The following is a 25,533-nucleotide window of genomic DNA, read 5'->3' on the forward strand; positions in this document are numbered from 1 at the left end:
CAATGAACCGGGCTAATATTACTTCCTCTATCTCTTTCTTAACGGCATTGGTTAATCGAATAGGGTGTAGATGAGACCCCGTGGTCACATCAAACACGATTACAACTTTCCATTCCAAGATTACTTTTGTTTTTCACTACCTTCACCCTCTTCACGGTCTCTTCAATTTTTTCCTTTTCACCACAGACCATCCAGGTCCATGACTTTCATCATCCCCGCCCATACCATCAGAACTATCATCCATGTCGAGCACAGCTGTTGCTAAAACCGCCTACCACAATATAGAACGATGGATTCTATTTCGCTTCCTTGTTTGAAGTCGAACCTTGCGCGTCCAGGTTTACGCCTCCGCAGAAAGTTCCACTCTCCTTCTTCTGTGTCTGCTTCTTTCTGGAGTGCTGCAGGGACTGCAGGATTTTGTTCCAACTAGGCACCACACCTGACCAACTGAGCCAATTGATCAGTTCAATGATTGCCTAAATTCAACACATCTGGTCTTCCAGTTCGGTCTTCCAGTTCAGTTACTCCAGGACCAGGGTGGCATACCCCTGATTTGCACTAACCCTGTCTGTTTTGCCCCATAGTTGTGCACGAGTCGATTTTGTTGCTAAACAACCAACCTGTCTACAATGAATGGTGGCAACAGTCAGTGACCAAGTGTTCTATCCCCATAGCAACCAACTTGCATAGATGTACACATTTTTCACGCTGAGTGAGAAACTTTCTCAGTTCTTGTAAATGTGTCATTATATTGCTCTTCAAATCATTATCCAAAACATTTTTCTCAAACAGTAATGTGAAACTGTTATTGTAGTAGGGGTGCCTGTCTAGTATGAATATTTCTGCACTTTTAGAACTGTGACGTCACAAAGGTACATTTGACAGTAGTGGGCGGTCGGACGCATGCGCACAACGTGGAATTGGAAAATAATCTTGAACAGCTGTAGCTACCATTCTTATTATACCTCAGTGGTATCTACCAAAAATACTAGTAACTGTCTGCTGCTGTATTGTAGCCATCTGTAGGTTCTGTACAGGGAGTCGGAGGAAGAGAAATAGTTAGCTCGTGCCGCTAACTGGCACAATGTCACTGCAAAGGTGTCAAACTGATTGGGAAGAAATTGACCAAGAATATCAACAATTACAGGTAGGCCTATGTGAAGCCGGTTTGACAGCTAGCTAACTTTAGTGCGTGGCGTGGACTACCGCCAGTTCGCAAGAGAGGAGAATGATATAGCTACGATTGTCAACTCAGTTTGGTAGCTTGCTAGCTAGTTAGCTTGCTAGCTAGCCTGTTAGGTAGTTAGCTTTCTATCTAGCCTGCTAGTTAGCTTGCTAGCTAGCCTGCTAGATAGCTACCTTAGTTAACCCAGCATACTAACTTGACAAAAGGTTATCAGTTAACGTTATTATTAGACACAATATTTATTTTGTATTCAGGAACTTTCCAATATAATTATGCTGAACAAAAATATAAAAGTAACATGTAGTGTTGGTCCCATATAATGAGCTGAGCTGAAATAAAAGGTCCCAGAAATTTTCCATATGCACAGAAATATTTTTCTCAAATGTTGTGCACATTTGTTTACATCCCTGTTAGTGAGCATTTCTCCTTTGCCAAGACAATCCATCCACCTGACAGGTGTGGCATATCAAGAAGCTGATTTAACAGCATGATCATTATACAGGTGCACCTTGTGCTGGGGACAATAAAAGGCCACTCTAAAATGTGCAGTTTTGTCACACAACGCCACAGATGTTTCAAGTTTTGAGGGAGCGTACAATTGGTATGCTGACTGCAGGAATGGCCACCAGAGCTGTTGCCAGAGAATTTAATGTTCATGTCTCTACCAGAAGCCGCCTCCGTCATTTGGCAGTACGTCCAACCGGCCTCTCAACCTCAGACCACATGTATGGCGTTGTGTGGGCGAGCGGTTTGTTGAAGTTAACGTTGTGAACGGAGTTCCTCATGGGGCGATGGGGTTATGGTATGGGCAGGCATAAGCTACGGACATCGAACACAATTGCATTTTATCGATGGCAATTTGAATGCACAGAGATACCGTGACGAGATCCTGAGGCCCATTGTTGTGCCATTCATCCTCCGCCATCACCTCATGTTTCATCATGATAATGCACAGCCCCATGTCGCAAGGATCTGTACACAATTCCTGACAGCAGAAAATGTCCCAGTTCTTCCATGGCCTGCATACTCACCAGACATGTCACCCATTGAGTACGTTTTGGATGCTCTGGATCGACGTGTTCCAGTTCCTGCCAATATCCATCAACTTCGTACAGCCATAGAAGAGTGGGACAACATTCCACAGGCCACAAACAACAGCCAGATCAACTCTATGCGAAGGAGATGTCTCGCTGCATGAAGCAAAATGGTGGTCACACCAGATACTAACTGGTTTTCTGATCCACGCCCATACCTTTTTTTTTTAAAGGTATCTGTGACCAACAGATGCATATCTGTATTCCCAATCCATAGATTAGGGCCTAATGAATTTATTTCAAATGACTGATTTTCTTATGAACTGTAACTCAGTAAAATCTTTGAAATTGTTGCGTTTTTATATTTTTGTTCAGTATAGTATCCTGGGGTATGCAAGTCAGGTTTAATTGAATTGGTGCAGATTTAATATCTGGAAATTTGGCCAATGAATGGCAAATGTTAACTAGCAAGAATAGCCTGTTGAAGTAATAATAACCAGCAAGCAAACTTAAGTTGTTTTTTATAGTGAAATCCCCCAAATTGTAACCTTGGCGCAGTTAAATCAGTCAAACCAATGCAGGTATGTAGCAAATAAGGGTCACTTTACCCAGGGCGCAGTGGCTTCCTTCCCTCTCATTTCCTTATTGACACCACTTGAAAGGACAGGATAAGTTCAATGATATTGCAAATGCAATGCTGCCTTCCATCCACCTGTTATATTCTGCATGATCAAGGATTAGCCTTAAACTCTCCTTAGAAATGAAAGGGGGATCTGTCCTAGACCTGAACCTATCCATCACTGCATGCCTAAACTCTATCTTTGGTGAAAATAATTGCCGATTTCACAGACTATCTGCTATCAACATATTTGAGTACTGGTGAACAATCTTCGCTTATTTATTTACATTTTATTTCTAGGAAACTCACAAAGTGTACAGACAGAAGCTCGATGAGCTCACCAACCTCCAGGCAACATGCAGCAGTGCCATTAGTAAACAGAGGAAGAGTCTAAAAGACCTCAGGCACAGTCTGTGCAAGTAAGTAGCCCACTCTTAGTGCTGGCAGTTGACACAGAATGGTTGTCTTATTTTCCATAACTAGGACCTGAGCATTTAATAGTTTAATTTTATTCTACAGGTGCACAAAAACAAGTGATGAGAAAGAAACGGAACTGATCAAAGACATCCAAATGCAAATTAAAGACAAAGAGAATTTCTTCTTTGATATGGAAGCCTATTTGCCAAAGAAGAATGGGTCAGTGTATTTGAGGACATGATTATTTAATTTTTACCATATGAGGGTGTCAAAGCATATTGTAAAATGTTTCAGTCTCTTTTCAGATTGTACTTAAATTTGGTCCTTGGCAATGTGAATGTAACACTTCTCAGCAACCAGGCAAAGTAAGTGTGTTGCTTCCGCTTTAACAAAATATCTGTATTCAGTCACATCCGCATGGTTTCTGCATATGACCCACTGTTTGTTCTATTCTCTGGAGCAGATTTGCCTATAAAGATGAATATGAGAAGTTCAAGCTTTTTATGACAATAATCTTGATGTTTGGGGCCATAACCTGTCTCTTTTTGCTCAATTACCGGTGAGTTGGTTACACTATGCCTTTGATGTTTCCTCGTAGCATCTTTTAATGTTTAATCAAAGCAAAGTAGTTGTAAATGTCTGTGTTTTGTTGTTGCAGTGTCACAGATGAAATCTTCAACTTCTTGCTGGTTTGGTACTACTGCACTTTGACCATAAGGGAAAGCATCCTCATGAGCAATGGGTCCCGGTGAGCTACTAAGCTTTTTATGTGACTATTTATTAAGTCAGTGAGATCAAAATACTATACTTGTGCCGACCTAGTTCTGCTTCTTAATTCTAATTCCACTCCATGTGTCCTTTCAGGATCAAAGGGTGGTGGGTCTCCCATCATTACGTCTCTACCTTCCTATCAGGTGTAATGCTTACCTGGTAAGTGCTTTTATTTATTTTCAACTTAAATTAATTGCTGTTGGTCAAAAGCAAAACATCTGTTGGCAGTTGCCCTCAAAGTTTTTCTGACAAGCAGTTTGATTGATAAATGTTATGCGATCACATGTATTGATTGGTTGCTCTGTCTGTTTCTTCTCAAAGGCCAGAGGGGTCCATGTATCAGATGTTCAGAAGTCAATTCCTTGCCTTCTCCATTTACCAGAGTAAGCATCTACTTTCTCTATTTATACTGAACAAAAATATAAACGCAACATGTAAAGTGTTGGTCCCATGTTTCATGAGCTGAAATAAAAGATTCCAGAAATCTTCCATACACACAAAGCTTATTTCTCTGTTCAATGTTGTGCACAAATGTGTTTACATCCCTATTAGTGTGCATTTTTCCTTTGCCAAGATAATCCATCCAGCTGACAGGTGTGGCATATCAAGAAGCTGATTAAACAGAATGATCATTACACAGGTGCACCTCATGCTGGGGACAATAAAGGCCAATCTAAAATGTGCAGTTTTTTCACACAACACAATGCCACATACAGTGGGGAGAACAAGTATTTGATACACTGCCGATTTTGCAGGTTTTCCTACTTACAAAGCATGTAGAGGTCTGTAATTTTTATCATAGGTACACTTCAACTGTGAGAGACGGAATCTAAAACAAAAATCCAGAAAATCACATTGTATGATTTTTAAGTAATTCATTTGCATTTTATTGCATGACATAAGTATTTGATACATCAGAAAAGCAGAACTTAATATTTGGTACAGAAACCTTTGTTTGCAATTACAGAGATCATATGTTTCCTGTAGGTCTTGACCAGGTTTGCACACACTGCAGCAGGGATTTTGGCCCACTCCTCCATACAGACCTTCTCCAGATCCTTCAGGTTTCGGGGCTGTCGCTGGGCAATACAGACTTTCAGCTCCCTCCAAAGATTTTCTATTGGGTTCAGGTCTGGAGACTGGCTAGGCCACTCCAGGACCTTGAGATGCTTCTTACGGAGCCACTCCTTAGTTGCCCTGGCTGTGTGTTTTGGGTCGTTGTCATGCTGGAAGACCCAGCCACGACCCATCTTCAATGCTCTTACTGAGGGAAGGAGGTTGTTGGCCAAGATCTCGCGATACATGGCCCCATCCATCCTCCCCTCAATACGGTGCAGTCGTCCTGTCCCCTTTGCAGAAAAGCATCCCCAAAGAATGATGTTTCCACCTCCATGCTTCACGGTTGGGATGGTGTTCTTGGGGTTGTACTCATCCTTCTTCTTTCTCCAAACACGGCGAGTGGAGTTTAGACCAAAAAGCTCTATTTTTGTCTCATCAGACCACATGACCTTCTCCCATTCCTCCTCTGGATCATCCAGATGGTCATTGGAAAACTTCAGATGGGCCTGGACATGCGCTGGCTTGAGCAGGGGGACCGTGCGTGCGCTGCAGGATTTTAATCCATGATGGCGTAGTGTGTTACTAATGGTTTTCTTTGACACTGTGGTCCCAGCTCTCTTCAGGTCATTGACCAGGTCCTGCCGTGTAGTTCTGGGCTGATCCCTCACCTTCCTCATGATCATTGATGCCCCACGAGGTGAGATCTTGCATGGAGCCCCAGACCGAGGGTGATTGACCGTCATCTTGAACTTCTTCCATTTTCTAATAATTGTGCCAACAGTTGTTGCCTTCTCACCAAGCTGCTTGCCTATTTTCCTGTAGCCCATCCCAGCCTTGTGCAGGTCTACAATTTTATCCCTGATGTCCTTACACAGCTCTCTGGTCTTGGCCATTGTGGAGAGGTTGGAGTCTGTTTGATTGAGTGTGTGGACAGGTGTCTTTCATACAGGTAACGAGTTCAAACAGGTGCAGTTAATACAGGTAATGAGTAGAGAACAGGAGGGCTTCTTAAAGAAAAACTAACAGGTCTGTGAGAGCTGGAATTCTTACTGGTTGGTAGGTGATCAAATACTTATGTCATGCAATAAAATGCAAATTAATTACTTAAATCATATAATGTGATTTTCGGTAGTGTATCAAATACTTGTTCTCCCCACTGTATGTCTCAAGTGTACAATTGGCATGCTGACTGCAGGAATGTCCACCAGAGCTGTTGCCAGAGAATTGAATGTTCCTTTCTCTACCATAAGCCGCCTCCAACGTCATTTTAGAGAATTTGGCAGTACGTCCAACTGGCCTCACAACCGCAGACCACGTGTAATCACGTCAGCCCGGGACCCCCACATCCGGCTTCTTCACCTGCGGGATCGTCTGAGACCAGCCACCCGAACAGCTGATAAAACTGAGGAGTATTTCTGTCTGTAATAAAGCCCTTTTGTGGGGAAAACTCATTCTGATTGGCTAGGCCTGGCTCCCCAGTGGGTGGGCCTGGTACCCAAGTGGATGGGCCTATGCCCACCCATGGCTTCTCCCCTGCCCAGTCATGTGAAATCCATAGATTGGGGCCTACTGAATTTATTTCAATTGACTGATTTCCTTACATGAACTGTAACTCAGTAAAATCATATACATTTTTGCATGTTGCGTTCATAGTTTTGTTCAGTGTGTGTATATATAGTAAAACATTCTAATAATAACCTGCACAATATAGCCTAAATTACTGTAATGTAAGTGCATGTCATTACTCATACATTATTGATTGTAAAAGTGTTTGATTTATTTATTTATTCATCGTTATGTTTTTCAGGCTTTGTGCATTTTCTTCAATATTACTACCAAAGTGGCTGCTTATACCGGTTACGTGCTTTGGGGGAGAGCACTCAGTTGGACCTCACAGTGGGTAAGATGAGCTCCTTTGCAGTGAGGACTGTTTCTAAGGCTTTCTTATTGGTTATGACTTGGGAAACCCCCTGTGAGCTTTTGAACCATTTACAAGACATTTGTGTGTGTGTTAATAGTTGTTACAATGAAGTGGGCCACAAGCAACCCCATGACTGCAAAAATGGGACAAAGGTGGGGTTTTACCCTTGAGCAAGTTGGTTCTCTTCCATGTTGAGTGAAATCCCAGTTGTCGGAATACCTTGCTTAACGTCATACACTCTTTGAATCTCAAGTTTTCCCTTCTACTGCACAACATTTTAATTATGATAGAAATACACTAGAAAAATGTATTTCTTGCTGACCAGAGTGAGCTGATGGGGAACATCTCGCAATCAGTTTGCAGCTGCCCGTTGAACAGAGTATTGGTTCTGACATACAGAATGTTTAGCTCTGTTTTTGGTATAGCTTACTGTACTCTCCTTACCATGATGTGTCTAATGATTAACCTGTACCCCTGACAAAGCTAGTTGAACTGGATGTTAACATGCTGTCTTTCTGTAGTTTGTGCCTTACTGAATGTTAATTTCCCACCATAAGTAATGTATGTGTCTGTTTTGCAGAGGGGTTTCAGTCATGGATGTGGAGAGGACTCACCTTCCTCTTGCCATTTCTGTTTTTCGGCCATGTAAGTCAAACACAGGACTACCACACAGCTCCTAAGTATGGGCTTAGTTTAGTTTAGAGGTTGTTTTACATTTATTCCACCTTTCTACTACTTTCAACTCAAGACATTGGAGTATCAGGCTTAATCTTTTCTCAACAGTGAGGAACTTAAACACAATTGTATGAAATGGTCATAAATGGTCATCCAGGGAGGAGGTCAGGTTAGTCTGGGTGTATGCCAGCGTGTTTCACACAGACTGGGATGAGAGTGGGGTGGGGAGACGGTCAACTGGAAGTAAAGATGGTATTGCAAAATCTGTCACTATTGTAAATGATAGTCTTGTCCAACATGATTGCAAAGCTTTAATTTTGTTCCTTATTCCAGTAAATAAGATGGTGATTTTGGCGGTTTATACATTTACATGTACACACTCCAGGGCAAGCTACCATGCTTGTGTGCTTGAATAAGGAGCTTTTCTCTCTCTCCAATCCCCTTCACAGTTCTGGCAGCTGTACAATGCTATGACTCTGTTTCGGTTGGCAGGACATGAAGACTGTAAAGAGTGGCAGGTAAGGACAGAAATACTACCCTACAATCTCCATAAAATCCCTTGTTTTTAAATACAATACAGTACAACATGTCTCTACTTCCAGCCCCTGTCTTGTGCAAGCTCGTCTAGAATTTTCTTGTAACCTATGCTCATTACAAGACTACTCTCTGACGCTGGAAGTTAAACTTTGTAGTCATGACATCTAGTATAATGACATCACATGTCATTCCTAATGCTTTTGTTTGTATCTTTCAGGTATTTATGTTGGCACTGACATTTCTTGTCCTATTCCTGGGGAATTTTCTCACCACATTGAAAGTTGTTCACCAAAAGATCCAGGAAAACCCAGAAAAGGTGCAAAAGCAGGAGTGAATGAGTCTGACTACAGCTCATACCTCCAAGTGGCCAGTAACCATGAAGCAAAATGGCACTTTGACACGCACAACCGATGGAAAGATTGACTGCAGAGGCTTTGTGCCAGGAAAAGACAGAGCAGAGAGACCAATGTGTCTCGGACGTTGATGACAGCTGCAACATTAACCAATAATCTTGGCTGAATGTGCTTTTGTTTCCGATAACTTGTCATTGTCCTTGCTACACGTGCAATCACAACACAGAGCAGCTTTCGTCTGGCAGATGAACCACTGCGATCCTGGACCGTTTGAGGCTTGATCCTTTTAGATTTAGAGTGAGTGGACAGACTGATTAATTATGTTCTTCAAACTATATGCAACTCAACAAAGACAGGTAACATTAGGTCAGGGTTTCCCAAACTTGGTTCTGGGCCCCCACGGGTGCACATTTTAGTTTTTGCCATAGCACTACAAAGCTGAATCAAATAATCAAAGCTTGATGATGAATTGGTTATTTGAGTCAGCTGTGTAGTGCTAGGACAAAAAACTAAATGTGCACCCAGGGGGGTGGCCCAGGACTGAGTTTGGGAAACCCTGCATTAGGTCATGAGAAAGGTGAGTTTACCTACAAAGTATATGTACTGTGTGGTCATGTCACTACTTCACACAGCTGTTATCGGTATGGCATTCAAATATGTCCAGGGCACAGCCATTTCTTCACTGTTATTTGTAAGTGTCTGTTGTTTTGATATGTTTTTCAGTAAAGATGCATTCAACTATTTATTTCTCCCCGCAGTGCTGTTAAAAAGTAAACCTGTTTGCTTATCTCTGGATATTGACATGTCTACGTGTCCATATTATATCAAGTAAAGCCTGCTTCTTATTTCAGCAAGGTACCAGCCAGGACTTAACTGATCATAGACATTTACACATTTTAACAGCAGCGGTTTACTACCATTGTTTGGGTTGATTTGGTAACCATAAATTACACAGGCGTTCTATTTTAAAATAATGAATATATTAATGATACTGACCAAGTTTGAGTATAAAAGGATTTCTCTTCCTTCTGTAATGGTCTGCACCTTGTTAATCTGAGTGCCTGGTGGTGCAACTTTTCAGACAGTGGATTCGGCATAGAGACAAAAGTCCATATTTTTTTAAATCCTGTAATCTGGTTCAAAATGATAACCCTTTTATTTAATTATTATTTGAGAGACTTGTCCAATTCAGGTTGTGCAAGAAGATGCTGGTTGTTTGAGTTTTGCTGCTATGAGCACTGGTACTGTGAACAAATGATTGGCAATAATGTCTCAAGCACGGATGTGCTGGAGTGATCAAGTGTATATAACTCTGCTGAGATACAATGTATGTATAGTAACGCGTCAACTGATCTATGTACAAATCTCAAGAGCTTTTGTAACCATTTTAAGCATTATTTAATTTTGAACTGTATTATTAGATGTGCATTTGAAAAAATGGATTGGTCTGAACAACGTTAGTACTTAGTGACAGGGCTTTCTAAATGCCTTATCTCTCCTTGTAGCCTGTCACAATTGCGTGATGTATGTTTTTGTTCCATTTGGAATCAAGTGTTATGTTATTGACAAAATATAAGGTCTTGGACATTAGTCTTGTTTTCATTTTAAAAATCCATTATGCTCTTGAAGGGAACCACTATTTTCTTTACAAAAGCTATAGCATGTTATTAGACCAAAATGTTAAATTCAGTCTAACGTCAAAGCTGCCACAATAGATCCTATTTCCTCAAGTATTGTGAGTTTGGTTTAATGTTGATGTCATGGATTGTCCCATCATAAGACTAACTTGTGCCTGAACGTACACCTGTAACAAGAGACACTGGATAAAATAATGTAATTTATGCTGTTTCTTACTGGCTGGAAAACAAATAAAACACATCTGACTCAAAGATTGTGTCTTTTCATTACGTTTAGTTGTGGCAGTTGATTGAGTAATTGATTGGGCTGTTGATTGTTATTTTCAACATATGACTTATGTTAATGTTGAATCAGCTTTGCATGATGGTAAGAGGGAACAAACTGTTGTCAGAGCTCCCGAGTGGCGCAGCGGTCTAAGGCACTGCATTTCAGTGCTAGAGGCGTCACTACAGACCCTGGTTAGATTCCAGGCTGTATCACAATCTGGCCGTGATTGGGAGTCCCATAGGGTGGCGCAAAATTGGCCCAGTGTCATCCGGGTTTGGTCGTCATTGTAAATAATAATTTGTTCTTAACTGACTTGCCTAGTTAAATAAAGGTTAAAAATGGTTTACATACATGGATATATGGCCCTGTGTAATGTAATTTTACAACTAGCAAATCATGTAATGTGTTTCTTTGCTAAACATATATTTATCAATCAGCATTCCCATTTTATTCAGTTGTCTGTCTAACTAGGAAACACTGCCTTATCTGTTTTTTCATAGCAACCACCACTAGTGGGCACTGTCATTTAACTTAGTGAACTGCAATAAATATTTGTCCAGACTCCAGCTTTGAAAGGAGCTAATTTCTATCAGCTTTCAACCACAGTAGTACATTGAAAATTGTCCTGACAATGTAAAAGGTGCAGCATCACATTGTATTCAGAAGATGGTGCACTGTTTACCAACATGCTTAGTAAGCACGGTCACTGATTAGTACTTATTATCCTCTGCAGAAAGGGTAAGCCGCTTACATGAACATGTGTAATAGGGATATTTTCCATGAGTAGGTATCAACTAACAGAAGACTTCCTGAAACAAATCGTGCCAGGTGATAGTGATCAGTGGGCCAGAGCCGTGATTGTATCAAGGAAGAGTTATTGAAGGTAACAGTACAGTAAGTAGGTCAGTGCATTGTCCTAGAAATGGAACTGCTACAAACATTTCTTTACAATCAACCACTCAATGATAGTGAGAGATGTTAAAAAAATAAACTAATAAATCACAGAAGGCCAGCAATAGGCATAACAAATCCTTTATAAAAGTAAAAATAGCAATTCAGTAATTGATAAAAAGATATTTGAAAAAAGTATATGAAGCACAATCTCACTTTGCTTTTATATGCCAATTTACACCCTGGTCTAATGTGGAAATATCCATTAACAAAACCACTCTAGAATCCCTGCATAGACCTTGCGCCCACAGAACTAGCAGGAATTCCATCTCTGCCCTAGAAGATCTTACCAGACATTAGTTCAGTGTTCAATATCATTGTCCAGATCCCAAAGGCATGAGTTGGCTGGGGATGGAACAGGCTCTTGTTGAAATTGAATTAGGATGACCCAGGATGTGGCAAGCAGTTGTTTATAAAAGCCAAGCAGCAGATTGTGTAGCTTTGGCATGTAAGACCAGAGGACAGGGTGTCCCGTTGTGTCAATGGACTTCAAGCCTTTCACTAGAATGAGGTCACAGGACGACACAATGCCTCTTCTTCGTACGGTGTCTTGCTCTGCGGCTGGATGCCAGTGCTTTTTTGGTGGCATCTCTGAAAACATCCTCTACGTTCTCCCGGTATTTGGCTGAACATTCCAGATAAAGCTCAGCACTCATATGCCGCCTTGTCTCCTCACCCTGTGGAACCAAACAAAGAGCATTCACTGGATGACAGGGAGTACTAGATCAGAATTGGAGACTGGTACACAGGGCAAATCAGAGAAGGTTTTCTAGGATCAAGCATTTGAAGGCCATGATCCATAATTCAAATGAAATGGTTAAAGTCAAAGCACCACAACTCAAGTTATGTGTATAAACCCTGTCATCAGGAGGACAAGTTGATCCTCACCTGTGTGTAAGTGATAGGAGCCTGGTCCATGGCTTTGAGTCTCCTGGTACGCTCCTTATCCTTCCTCAGGTCAGTCTTACAGCCAATCAGAATGACAGGAACATCGCGACAGAAGTGGTTAACTTCCGGGTACCACTGCGTGAGACAGCAGAACACAATAGTGAATGTAGAGGTCGGAGGTCAAGGAAGGAAGGAGCTCAAACTGTCACATTGGGATTACACTCGGGATCATGGTGTTTGCACTGTTTTCATGTTTTCATTGACTGGACCCATGAACAACTAGCAATAAGGTTTATCAATGACCCAACGGAGGAAACAGATACTTATAAAATAGCAGACAAAAATACTACATTGACAGGTTGTTTGGTTTGGCTCTACGTCCACCCAGGTATCGGTTCTACAAGTAGGCGTGTTTTATTTTGTATTTACCACCCCCCCCTCCCTTGCTGTAATGTTTTGTGCTTACAAAGTCTCACTCTGACTGCATTCCCCTTGATTTATTCACATGGTTTGCATTCATGGCTCTGTATTGACATTTCCCTGCTCATTGAGGGAGGCTTCCAGCACAGTCCTGTTTGTTTTTCAGGCCAAGCCACTGGGGTTAAAGTTCATGTGCTCTGGTTGAGTCACAAGTAGCGAGCAAAGTCAGAAGAATGTACATGTTCATATCAAAGTCAATCTCCAACAATCATTCATCAAACTAAATTCCTGCCTAGACGTGACATCTAACAACTGATAAGCGGTGAACTCGCAATCCCTTTCCCACCTCTGTGGTGACTAATGTTGTGCTTGTTTGTACAGACAATACTCACTAGATCTATTATGCACTGTACTGGGATCGTAGCAAAACATGCAGGCCCTTAAATTCACTGTGGTTAGCTGCTTACTTAGCATTCATTGGCTGTTGTTGGGCAGAATATTAATGTCATTGGCTGTCACTGGATAATGTCACATCGTAGATGAATCATGATCAATGAGCTTACCTTGATTAAGACATTTTCAAAACTGGTGGGGTTGGTCACGTCATAACAAACTAACACCAGGTTGGCATCCTGGTAGGAGAGTGGCCTCAAACGATCGTAATCATCTTGGCCTGAAGAAATTGACATACAAATACACACTCAATGTGAAGTGTTTGGTGAACTTATAGAAAGAAAATAGAGACCATTTTTTCTTCTTCTAACAACCTGTAGTATGGAATGAGTTGATACTGAACCATGCTGGGGGTGAGTTATAAAACCACATCCTGGCTTCAACTTCCTTTTCCTGTCAAATAAAGTGGCTGTTCCGGCAGTTAGGCTAAGATAAGCCGATGACGCACAGTGGAGACACTGTACTATGACATGTGATAGGTTGTCCTTGGAAACACCAAAATCCACCCCCAACATAGTAAGTAGATCATTCTGCCACTGTTATTAGTCAATACGTGAAATTTACATTTCTAGAGGGGAGTGGTTTGCATTATCCAGTATTGATAGAGAACAAGTATAAAGTAATTTCTGAAACTAACTTCTCAGGAAGCCAAGTATTCCACTAGTCTGGATAAAACCATAAAATGCACAGTGTACAAAACATTAGGAACACCTTCCTAATATTGAGTTGCACCCCCTTTTGCCCTCAGAACAGCCTCAATTTGTTGGGGGCATAGACTCTACAAGGTGTCGAATGCCTTCCACAGGGATGCTGGCCCATGTTGACTCCAATGCTTCCCACAGTTGTGTCAAGTTGGCTGGATGTCCTTTGGGTGGTGGACCATTCTTGATACACACGGGAAACTGTTGAGTGTGAAAAACCCAGCAGTGTTGCAGTTCTTGACACACTCAAACCGGTGTGCCTGGCACCTACTACCATACCCCGTTAAAAGAGATTTAAATATTTTGTCTTGCCCATTCACCCTCTGAATGGTACACATACACAATCCATGTCTCAAGACTTTAAAATCCTTCTTTAACCTGTCTCCTCCCCTTCATCTACACTGATTGAAGTGGATTTAACATGTGACATCAGTAAGGGATCATAGTTTTTGGAACCATTTCCTTGTTTGACCACTAGGTTTTATGGGTAATATGACTCATACTGTGGTACTCTATTTATGATTTACAATATCCATAACAAGGAGCTGAAAAACTAGAAAATCGAGTAAACAATTCAACAGAATAAAGTTATTATTTAGAAGCTAGTGCCACGTAAATGACAAAATTAAGATTTTCAATTCAATATCTAGCCGTTTGAGCTGATAGTCTGAGCTTTCGTTGACAATGTCTTGTTGAAAGTATCGAAGAACCACTCAGATGCAAATACAGCTACAAACATAATTTCTATAGATGAGCCTCCACCACATCCTCTGTCACAGCAGCTTTCTGCAACACTGCTGCTTGTCATTGCATCAGTGCTCTGAGAGGGCAAGGTGTAATATTTAGTGAGATGTGTCATACTCATAGTTTACAAAAACAATGTAATTGGGGGGTGGTGGGTGGGTTAGTATAAAAATGTGTACAATTGTTATTAACTACAAAGTCAGACAGTAAATCTGCAATACTCCATTATGACATTTCAACGCAACACATTGCTTGGAGAAAAAGTTTCCAGTCATAGAGATGGTCATAAGACACTAGTCCCATGTCTGTTTTGACGGTTTATTCTCCAGAAAACAAGAGGATAAATAAGTCACAATATTTTTTTTCACAGATGGCTATATTAGTTTCTAATTGAAAGCATTTTAGAATCTCTGTTCTGAACCCAATGTTTGGATTGCATTGACCTCTGACACAATTATATCCTTCTATCTAGCTTTATGTTCCACCTAGCTGATCAAAGATATGCTACCAGAATACCTCTGCTCAAGCATGACAGGCAAGGTGACTCCACACCCACAGAACAATGATCCACACCCTACATACCTGCCCATTGTGCAGGAACAGAACCCTCTTCTTGATCTATAGATACTTAATAATGATTATGTTGGATAGGGGACCTTACCAGCTGTGTCATAGAGGTTGAGCCGAATCTCTTTCCCTCCATACGTGACTGTGGTGACATATTTCTCAAACACAGACGGAGCATACTTCTGTTTAACAGAAATGACAAAGGGAGAAAGAAATTCAGTATTTCAATCATTTTGAATTTCATCAACGGGATACTGTAAATGCACACAATTGAGGCAATTTAATTAAACCAAAACTGGATAAAGTGCCATAGATCTTATATACATGTAATGTTCTGTCTAGGAGAATAACTTCATTATGTCTCCCGAGTGGCACAGTGGTCTAAGCTGTGCCACTAGAGATCCTGGTTCGAATCCAGACCCATGGGGCAGCGCACAATTGGCCCAGCGTTGTCCAGGGTAGGGGAGGGAATGGCTGGCAGGGATGTAGCTCAGTTGGTAGAGCATGGTGTTTGCAACGCCAGGGTTGTGGGTTTGATTCCCACAGGGGGCCAGTATGAAAAATTAAATAAATGTATGCAAGTTGCTCTGGATAAGAGCATCTGCTAAATGACTAAAATGTAATTATGTTACAAATCATTATCTTTGGAGAAGGAAGCCTATATTTAGAATAGTGTTACTTATTTGTGCTAACTTACCATTACTTTGTTTGGGAGAGTTAATGCAGTGAAAAATGAATATATTTGCATCTAAATTGTTTAATTCAAAAGGTTGTTTATACTGGAACGGACAGTGTTGGTATTACAGTCTGAACTTGAATAATGAACTAAGCATAAATCTGCTGACCAAAACTTAAAATAATGGAGATGGCGATAAAATAACTTGTTTTATTTGTATTAAGAAATAAGTTAGTAAGATGAATGATATAAACAATATACTTTTACATTCATTTCATGATAGAGTGGAGATAATCATTAGGCTACTTTCATGACAGGAACAAAACCCTGAGTATGGCTTGGTGATGTCACCCTCAAAAGGGCACAAATTAATAATGACTGAATATTATTTTTATTTTATTTTTAAGGGTGATTATCTTAATCTAAAACAAGTATGTTCATGAACACACTTACTTCCTTATTCTAATAAGCAAACATTTCAAGAGATGCCACTAGATGCCATGCTGTCCTTACCTCTGGAAAGTCTCCTTTGGCATACACCATTAGAAGGGATGTTTTCCCACATCCCCCATCACCCACAATAACAATTTTTAGTTCTTCTCCCTTCTTAGCGTTGCCATTGCTAGTCACAGTACCGTTCTGTGTCATATCTCCTTTGTAGAGTCCAACAGGTCGCAGTCAGACAGAAGTCAGGATAAAGTCAGTCCCTCCCAACTGAGTCTGAACACATGTCAGTTCTACCCAATGTAATTCATAAAGAGAACCTGAGCCTGGCTAAGTGAGAAGAATGAGTGTCAACAAGAGGAACACACCAAGCTCAGGCTCATCTTAAACAGGTGTCTCACTCTGTTCACCACTTAATGGTCCTTTCCAACTTCAGTTATTTCCTAGTGACCCTGAACACTCTTCTCTTCCTCATCAATTTGTTCACTGGAAGCGTCTCTGTGGTAAAAGCTCAGTCACGCAATAGAGTCAGTCTACAGCTGCTCGCTCTCTCTCCCTCCTGCTCTGTAGTCATCTGGCCTGTCCCATCACATCGATGGGCGGGGGCTGAGGCTCACACTGAGGCACTGCCTCTATTTAGAAAGGTGTGTTGAATGTGCTACAGCAGAGTTCTGTGCCGTCCCCCTCTGTGCCCTCCCCCTCACTCTCATAGTAGAAACCAATAATGATCAGTGGTATCTGAAGTATTTGTGCTCTGGGATATAGAGAGCTATAATTGAGTGGCCTCGGATGAAGAGAGTGGGGTTAGCTGGGGTCAGGATCACACACAGGCCTAGTAACATTTGACTTGACCTAGTAACCTGTGCCTATACCTTGAGAACACTCTTATTTTATACTGAACAAAAATATAAATGCAACATGCAACAATTTCAAAGGTTTTACTGAGTTACAGTTCATATGGAAATCAGTCAATTGAAATAAATAAATTAGGCCCTAATCTATTGATTTCACATGACTGGGAATACAGATATGCATCTGTTGGTCACAGATCCTTGTGACATTGGGCCATGCATTATCATGCTGAAACATGAGGTGATGGTGGCGGATGAATGGCACGACAATGGGCCTCAGGATCTCGTCACGGTATCTCTGTGCATTCAAATTGCCATCGATAAAATGCAATTGTGTTCATCGTCCATAGCTTATGCCTGCCCATACCATAACCCCACTGCCACCATGGGGCACTCTGTTAACAACGTTGACATCAGCAAACCGCTCGCCCACATGACACCATACACGCTGTCTGCCATCTGCCCGGTACAGTTGAAACCGGGATTCATCTGTGAAGAGCACACTTCTCCAGCGTGCCAGTGGCCATCGAATGTGAGTATTTGCCCACTGAAGTTGGTTATGACGCCAAACTGCAGTCCGGTCAAGACCCTGGTGAGTACAACGAGCACGCAGATGAGCTTCCCTGAGACGGTTTCTGACAGTTTGGGTAGAAGTTCTTCGGTTGTGCAAACCCACAGTTTCATCAGCTGTCTGGGTGGCTGGTCTCAGACGATCCCACAGGAAGCCGGATGGGGAGGACCTGGGCTGGCGTAGTTACGCGTGGTCTGTGGTTGTGAGGCCAGTTGGACATACTCCAACAACTCTAAAACGACGGAGGCGGCTTATGGAAAAAAAGTAAACATTAAATTCTCTGGCAACAGCTCTGGTGGACATTCCTGCAGTCAGCATGCCAATTGCACGCTCCTTCAAAACCCCAGCACAAGGTGCACCTGTGTAATGATCATGCTGTTTAATAAGCTTCTTGATATGCCACACCTGTCAGGTGGATGGATTATCTTGGCAAAGGAGAAATGCTCACTAATAGCGATGTAAACTAATTTGTGCATTACATTTGAGAGAAATAAGCTTTTTGTGCGTATGGAAAATGTTGGGGATATATTAGTTCAGCTCATGAAACATTGGACCAACACTTTACATGTTGCATTTATATATTTTTTCAGTGTAGTTAGAGATATGTAATTTACCACCATGGAAGAAAAAGCTCTTCTTTGTGTTGATTCATACAGTATATCACCCTGTGTGGTTCTAGCCTGGGTGCCAGTCAGTTTTGCTAACATTCCATGAATTGTATTCCATGTTATATGCCAAAGTTTAGCATGACAGGAGTGGCAAGGAGTGAATGATAGCTAAACAGACTGGTTCCGCTGAGCCCCATTGAAATTATACTGAAAATGTGACCACTAAACCACTAGTAAGTTGAGCACTAAATCATATTTTTTCTTAGAGTAAAGCTACAATGTATTTTAAAATCATAATCTCTGAGTCTTCTTAATTGTGTCAGTTATCACAACCATCAATGTCAAAAACTCAAAGAAAGCATAACAGACAACTGATTAATTTATATTTATTTGCAGTTTAAATGTATATTTCAATGAACATTTCAAAAGAGCAAGTACATTTGAAACACAATCTCTTTAAAAAAGGTAGCAGGATAACAATGATATTTCAATTCACATTTAATAAGAAGAAAAAGAAAAAAAATATATATATTTAACCTTTATTTAACCAGGTAAGCCAGTTGAGAACATGTTCTCATTTACAACTGCGACCTGGCCAAGATAAAGCAAAGCAGTGCGATAAAAACAACAACACAGAGTTACATATGGGGTAAAACAAAAAAGTCAAAAATACAACAGAAAATATATATACAGTGTGTTCAAATGTAGCAAGTTATGGAGGTAAGGCAATAAATAGGCCATAGTGCAAAATAATTACAATTAGTATTAACACTGGAATGATAGATGTGCAAGAGATGATGTGCAAATAGAGATACTGGGGTGCAAATGAGCAAAATAAATAACAATATGGGGATGAGGTAGTTGGGTGGGCTAATTTCAGATGGGCAGATAGCCTACCATTGGGTTGTTTTTTATGTAAACGTTTAAAAATGTATAATTGTATGTAACACTCAACCTATTGCTTCATTGCCACCTACAGGAATGTCACCAAAGGGAATATTTCAAGTAGGTTTGTCATGTAGACTTCCCGACATACAAATGTGTGTGAAAAGCAATATGGAGAGAAAAACCGAATAAAACATATATTTAGTTTGGATAGCATATACAGTTTGTGGCAAAATAAATACAGACCCAGAGAAAATAAAAGCAAAATACACACAATAGGTCTATGTACATTTCTATCAGCATATTTTTCTAACCTAAATAACAGATCAACGAATCATGGAACAACGAATGGGATTTATGTGAAGTGGAATGTTAGCCTATATGAATAATAGCGTTGGCTTTTCTGTTATTGCGTCAATATCAATAAACTTTCAATATTCACAATAGATTGGAGTAAAATAATGTTTAAAATCCTAGTAGGCCACTATTGCCTCTCTCCTGTCCATTTCGGACTGTGTGCGATTGGTCACGCTGTAACAGTGGAGGCCAAGCTCGAAGACATGTTGACAGCCTCCACAGAACGATTACAACATTAATTACATGGACCATTGTGATTTGGATAGTGTTGGATGGAAATCAATTGTTTATGCAACAAAATGTAAATCTTAAAATGTGATCTTTATTTTCCTGTAACATACTTAAATCACAATTCATGAGCTAAAATGCCGTCTTGCATCCAACAGAAATCAACGGAACTCCTACTATTTTGATAATTGAAAAACCCTGCCTATAATATTTTCTATTTCTGTGGGACTGAAAACCAGATTAGAAAGGCCAAAATGCATGCGATTATAAAAAGACGTGTTGAAATTGCCGATTTCAATGTTAGTGGGCCAATAGATTTTGTAACATTTAACAGTGGGTTTTTTTTTTAATGGGAGATTATCTAAATTACCCCTGGTCGATTTATTTTTAGGTCAATTGTATTTTGTCTATAAGTTACAGGCTTTAATTGTTGGTTGAATAATGTTTAAATTAATTATTCTAAATTAATTACTCAAAAGGGTTTCGGAGTTGGCTATCAAATGTGCAGAAGCTCAAATTTTTATATTTATACAAATACATCCTGACAAAAACCCTATCAAAAACAGCTGCATAAATTAACTTAAAACCAAATAAATATACAACGAATTTAGATATGCTGTGTTTGAAAACACTAATCACTGACTGTTTTTTAAAGGCCTAAATAGCATGCCTGCATAGAACAGCTTGACATACAAGGGTCCGAGTATAGGCAAATAAATATACCCTACTGTGCTGCGAGCAGTCGTTGGTCTTCTGCCCATTCCCTTTTTTCTGGGTGTGCTTTAATGTGTTCCTTCTCTGCTTGCGTAATAACAGCTGGTCGGTTTTGCCATACAAAAAGCCTATATACCATGATTCAGTCGGATTTAACAGTGCTCTGCCGGTCATATAATATGAGACATTTGGGTAACACTTTTTATTTTTAACATTACTTCCACTCTAGCTGCTTCAATAATAGCAAAAACAAGGTCTTCGATCATTTGAGCACTGAAAGGGAGCGGATGGAATGGCCTGCATGTTCTATTCCATAATGCATGGTTCTACTCTCTACAAGAAAGGCCCATCGACTGCTGGTATCTGGCATGCCCAACGCGTCTATTTTGTTTTCAGAGGGTGTAAACAGCAGTTTGTTGTATGCCTGGTTTACAGCGTTGCATGGAGCCTCGTGACCTTATGGTTCGACACTTTTTACCCTTGGCCATTTACGCAGCAATTGTGCAATAGGAATTGAACCCTGCCTCGAAAAACAAGCTCCTCTACAGTTGACTAAAACATTTCCGACATGTAGACTATTTCTCTGTTTCTGAAACATAACAATGAGGTTGTTTAGCCGCTGTGTTGATCATGCGATTAAGATAGATCAACATAATCCATGGCATATGCATAGCAACTGTAACCATTAGAGTTCAACTGGAGACACTTTAATACTCAGGAAAACACACATACAGTGCACATACACAGGTTTGTTCCTATTTTTCTCCTTTACCTATAGGATGGATTACATCTTGCTTGTATGACATCTCCTAAAATCTTCTTGAGTAGCTGATCAACACCTCGAAATACAACATCGAATCATTATCTTGAAGGGGAGACAGAGTACGAAGAAGTCTGAAATCCCCTTTGAGTATCCTGAAAGAAATACAGCACTATGTTCGAAATGGTTTCTTCTGACCTTATATGGCTGTGTGGGTGCAGTTCTATCATACGCTTGGCAAGCGGCCAGATCCTCAGATTACTTATGTTTGCCAAACTCGTTTTAGGTCTGTCAACTACAGCCCTGCAACGAGACGACTGGACTGAATGTGCCATGTTTCTCTGCTCTGTCGTTTCAATTCTGCTGTAGACTACACTTTTACACACATACACCAGTTGAAGTCATATTTCTTGCGCACCATTGATACATTTCCAGTATGCAAACAGGGACCTGTGTGTGGGACTGCAGTTCTTTTTTGCGAATGACTACCTCGCCCAGCAATGGCGCAGCAACTTAACCAGCACACAGTTATCTCCTTTGTCTGTGAAGAAGCCATTTTGAAATTGAGAACAGAACAGCAGAGACAGAAGCCATTAAAACGAAAGTACATATGAAAGGTCGTTTTTGGACAAGGGGGAGCATTGAGAGGTCTACCAGATTCATTTTACCCCTAAAATCATTTGTGTTCCCAATAAGATATCTTTCTCTTGGATTACATGTTTTAATTAACTGTAAGTTTATTATTAGCATCTAATTCCAACAACATTTCACAATTTGTACAGTTTAATTTTACAATATAATAGTTGTTAATGAGATCAATTTAGGTAAATCCCTCCTTGGTGAACCTGTCCTAAAACAATCAAATGTAACATTACTGTTGTTTAGAACTAATGCATTGAGACAGCTCAAAAGCCATTACCTTTAAAATGACAAGATTTCCATGGCAGTAGGTTATGTCGTTTAGGTTTATTTGTGATATCTTCAAATTCGAGAGTGAGGGATTTGACTGCAATCCTGTCTTCAGGAAGAGAGAGGGGAGCTGGTTTGCATACTGCTCTAACTGATGCTGCTTGAAGATTTTCAGCATTTGCTATTCGTTGGTCAAATAGCAGTCAAGACTAAGTCAAAATCCTTCAAGATAAATAGCTTTGGGCTAATTGTTTTCTTCCTTTTTAGGAGTTGCATCCCCACCCATCCTTTAAACCACTATAAGAGGATCCGAAGATGGGAATGAAAACGTTCAATTTCCCCCTGCATTTAGGCCTGATAAATGTATTTCCTCACAATGTTAAGGTAAATATTTTCATTAGAGTTTCATTTTTCATCTGCTTCCAGTTTGAGTCAATATCTATGTGGTGAGCCTTTGAGGATACCAATAAGTGTAGGATTGTGTCTGGAATTCTACAGAAATGTAAATATTCCCATGAAGCAACATCAGGTACATTTTACCCTCACATTCGTTCTGTCTAATGTCAAAATGTATAGCCTACTGCTTACTATGAGCTATTACAAAACATGCATAATTTGACAAATGTAGTGCATGAGCCATCATTTGAAAGAAGAATACTTACTAACCTTCATGGTATTAAACGTCTCTGTTGTGTAACTAGATGGTGTACCATGTGAAAGATGAGAAGCAACCATTCTTGAATGTAGAACAAGTAAAGGGGGTTAGTTGAGTACCAACAGCCAATTTCCAGTTATAAATGATTCAGCATTTTTGCTAAAGGCCATTTGCTCTCTGGCCTGCTTTATGTGCTGACATTAGAGGAGCAAATATAATTAGCCTCTGATGGATATAGTTAAAACAGTATGAAAATGAATGTATTGAAGAGAGTTGGCAATTCTACTGACACCATTACTCCCAAATGATCAATGTATGATAGAAGTCAATAAAAATAACAGAATAGTGATACTTTAATAACAGTAACTGCCCATTTCCTACATATACAAAAGGTAATAAAATTTTACTTACACATGCTATAATCATACATGGCCATTTACAGTGCAATGTCAACAAAATGCCATTATACAATTGTATTATACATTTACTGTGCTTCTCTTCATAACAACTTCAAACTACAAGCTGTTTATTCACAATACTTTTTTCTTTTTACTTTAGAATCCAAAATAATTTTATATGGGTGTGCCATGACCTAGTTAGGACAAAGATGGATTCCAGGCAGAGGAGAAAAAGGTTAAAAATGTCAAAGGGATAACATCCAGTATTTTATCTTCCTTCTTCTCCATCCTGTCAATGGGGAATCATTGTTATTTATCATAGTCCAGAAAGAGATGAGGAAATAAAGTATAAGATCCCTTTTGAAACAAAGGAAACCCATATTGGCCATTGAGTCCCATTTCAGGAAAATGGCTGCTGAGAGCGCGCCCAGCCCCCTCTCTCTGCTCTCTGTTGAAAGATTCCTCAGCCGTGCCTCTAATAGCAGAAGCTAAAATGGTGCTTCGCTCTGATTGGCCGGTGGAACTGCTACTGTTAACCAGCCAATTGCCCAAGCACTGTAAAATACCAAGCAGTGGATGGCACATCTCCTCACCCAAACGTAACACAAAATATCAAAAAGTCCCTTAAACAGATTAATAATGCAAAACGTGTGTCGATTAAAATAAACAGTTACTTTAAAATCGACCCATATTTGGCCTTTTAATATTATAAGGGTATTACAGACAATATGCGCGTATAGGTTATAATGTAGGCCTAGTCTATAGTCTCAAAATATATTTGAGTTATGTTTTATTTATGTAAAATAGTGTAAACACACCCAACATTTTTCCTGCGAAGTTGCCCATAAGCACAGCTCTAGGGTCAGGTTTAATATCCTAAGGCTAACATTTTCAATCAGGAATTAAAACGTAATACTGACCCTAGATCTGTGCTTAGACAGAACTTGCATCGACCAATGTCCATCTTGTGTTTGCTGTTTGAGTAAAAGTAGGCGGTAGATTCAACACTTATTTCATGCCCAATGTGCGAGCTAAAGAGCCACTATACAACAACTTCTAATATCTACATTTAAATGCAATACGTATCTTGATTTATTAATGTTTTTTGTGTTTAAAGGTGTCCAATAATATTACAAAATGTACGCATATGTAAAGAACCTCAAATCGAAAGTGCGAATGGTATGAGGGGTAGCGAAGCTCAATACTATTGTGGGAGAGATAGAAACCCCAGACTGGAGGCACAATATGTGTTGGCTCGCAAAAAGGGAGGCAGTATCCTTTGAATCATGTAATGTAATCAGTAAGATCAATTATCTCGCCGTTTGATTATTAAAATAACGTTCGATCGGACAAAACATGTCCAAGCCAGGGGAAAGAAACAGACTAAACGAAGACCATGGCAGAAAGCAGAGTTCAAGTAAGCTTGCTCTTTTTTTCCTTCCTCTGTAATGTCTGTTTCTGTAACTGGGATACGCTTATAATCCCCATTTTCTTCCTCATAGTATTTGCAAAGCTATCGCTACAATGTAACCTAACGAGTGTTTGTGCGCGAGTCTGTGTTGCTCTCATCTTCTTGACATTTCTACACAGGTTTGGCAAACGGCATGGACAACCACCATCCCGTTTGCAGTTCGGGGGAGAAACGAAGTCACCATTGTAGAAGTTACAAGTTGATTATTGACCCAGCGTTGAAAAAGGGATCGCACAAATTGTATCGCTATGATGGAACGACTTTTAACATGCCCGTAAGTGTTACATCCGTATTCGAAAAGAGAAACACTTAGCTACATTGTTGCAGTGTTTGTCTCAACGATTGATACATTGTTAGTGGGCTTGACACGTTACTTTCTGCACCTGACAGAGTGCATCAGAAGTGTCACTATCCCGTCGTTACAAACGCAGTCAAAGGTTTATCTAAACAACTCGAATCAACTCTAACCTTTTTCTTGAATGAATGTAGCGTTTTCTGGTGTAATCCCCTTCTTGATATCGGCAATCGGCGCGTTATATTCTTCCTATTGTCAGAATTCTTGAATGGTTACATTTTATAATTCATTCTACAGAACCCTGGGATGCCACCAGTGGAAATCGTCCGAGACCCGAGAATCGGTCGTCTCTGGACGAAGTACAAGGAGACGGATCTCCCAGTTCCGAAGTTTAAGGTAGGATAATCAGTCACACCCCCTCTCAGATCTTGACAAAATGTGCCATGCTTTTTATGTTTTGGGGCTATAGACTTTTATAAGGTTCCGAAGTTTTAAGTAGCCTGACACACC

At 40.2% G+C, this 25,533-nt stretch overlaps 3 protein-coding genes across 3 annotated transcripts in view; 2 read left to right on the top strand and 1 right to left on the bottom strand.

Annotated features, from left to right (window-relative positions):
- The first annotated feature begins 909 nt into the window (after nt 1-909).
- Nucleotides 910-9,313, top strand: LOC311136475 (transmembrane protein 120B). The gene is made up of 12 exons (XM_084170611.1): nt 910-1,147; nt 3,140-3,258; nt 3,359-3,475; nt 3,562-3,621; nt 3,720-3,815; nt 3,915-4,004; nt 4,121-4,186; nt 4,349-4,410; nt 6,894-6,986; nt 7,588-7,652; nt 8,132-8,200; nt 8,437-9,313. The coding sequence occupies exons 1-12, from the start codon at nt 1,085-1,087 to the stop codon at nt 8,551-8,553; spliced, it is 1,017 nt and encodes a 338-aa protein (XP_084026737.1). The 5' UTR covers nt 910-1,084; the 3' UTR covers nt 8,554-9,313.
- A 1,911-nt stretch (nt 9,314-11,224) lies between these two features.
- LOC311136476 (rho-related GTP-binding protein RhoF-like) lies at nt 11,225-16,909 on the bottom strand. Its single transcript, XM_084170612.1, has 5 exons — nt 16,391-16,909; nt 15,296-15,383; nt 13,300-13,409; nt 12,317-12,451; nt 11,225-12,105 (listed from the first exon to the last, which is right to left on the bottom strand). The coding sequence occupies exons 1-5, from the start codon at nt 16,523-16,525 to the stop codon at nt 11,941-11,943; spliced, it is 633 nt and encodes a 210-aa protein (XP_084026738.1). The 5' UTR covers nt 16,526-16,909; the 3' UTR covers nt 11,225-11,940.
- A 7,081-nt stretch (nt 16,910-23,990) lies between these two features.
- The window catches only part of LOC311136477 (histone-lysine N-methyltransferase SETD1B-A-like), a 28,019-nt gene continuing 26,476 nt past the window's right edge, over nt 23,991-25,533 (top strand). Inside the window, 3 exon segments of the mRNA XM_084170613.1 lie at nt 23,991-24,674; nt 24,848-25,002; nt 25,321-25,419. Coding sequence (XP_084026739.1) covers nt 24,614-24,674; nt 24,848-25,002; nt 25,321-25,419 — 315 coding nt within the window. The 5' untranslated portion in view covers nt 23,991-24,613.

This window comes from Coregonus lavaretus, assembly GCF_964263955.1.
Source record: "Coregonus lavaretus genome assembly, chromosome: 10".
Taxonomy (NCBI): Eukaryota; Metazoa; Chordata; class Actinopteri; order Salmoniformes; family Salmonidae; genus Coregonus; species Coregonus lavaretus.

What these genes read in the sequence shown, in the direction of transcription:
- LOC311136475 (XM_084170611.1), top strand. Translation starts at nt 1,085, where the DNA reads ATGTCACTGCAAAGGTGTCAAACTGATTGGGAAGAAATTGACCAAGAA. An exon ending in CTCATGAGCAATGGGTCCCG is followed by an intron (nt 4,005 to 4,120) that starts GTGAGCTACTAA and finishes GTGTCCTTTCAG; the next exon opens with GATCAAAGGGTGGTGGGTCT. An exon ending in TGCCTTCTCCATTTACCAGA is followed by an intron (nt 4,411 to 6,893) that starts GTAAGCATCTAC and finishes TATGTTTTTCAG; the next exon opens with GCTTTGTGCATTTTCTTCAA.
- LOC311136476 (XM_084170612.1), bottom strand. Translation starts at nt 16,525, where the DNA reads ATGACACAGAACGGTACTGTGACTAGCAATGGCAACGCTAAGAAGGGA. An exon ending in TTGAAAATGTCTTAATCAAG is followed by an intron (nt 12,452 to 13,299) that starts GTAAGCTCATTG and finishes TGTCTCACGCAG; the next exon opens with TGGTACCCGGAAGTTAACCA. An exon ending in CTCCTATCACTTACACACAG is followed by an intron (nt 12,106 to 12,316) that starts GTGAGGATCAAC and finishes TTGGTTCCACAG; the next exon opens with GGTGAGGAGACAAGGCGGCA.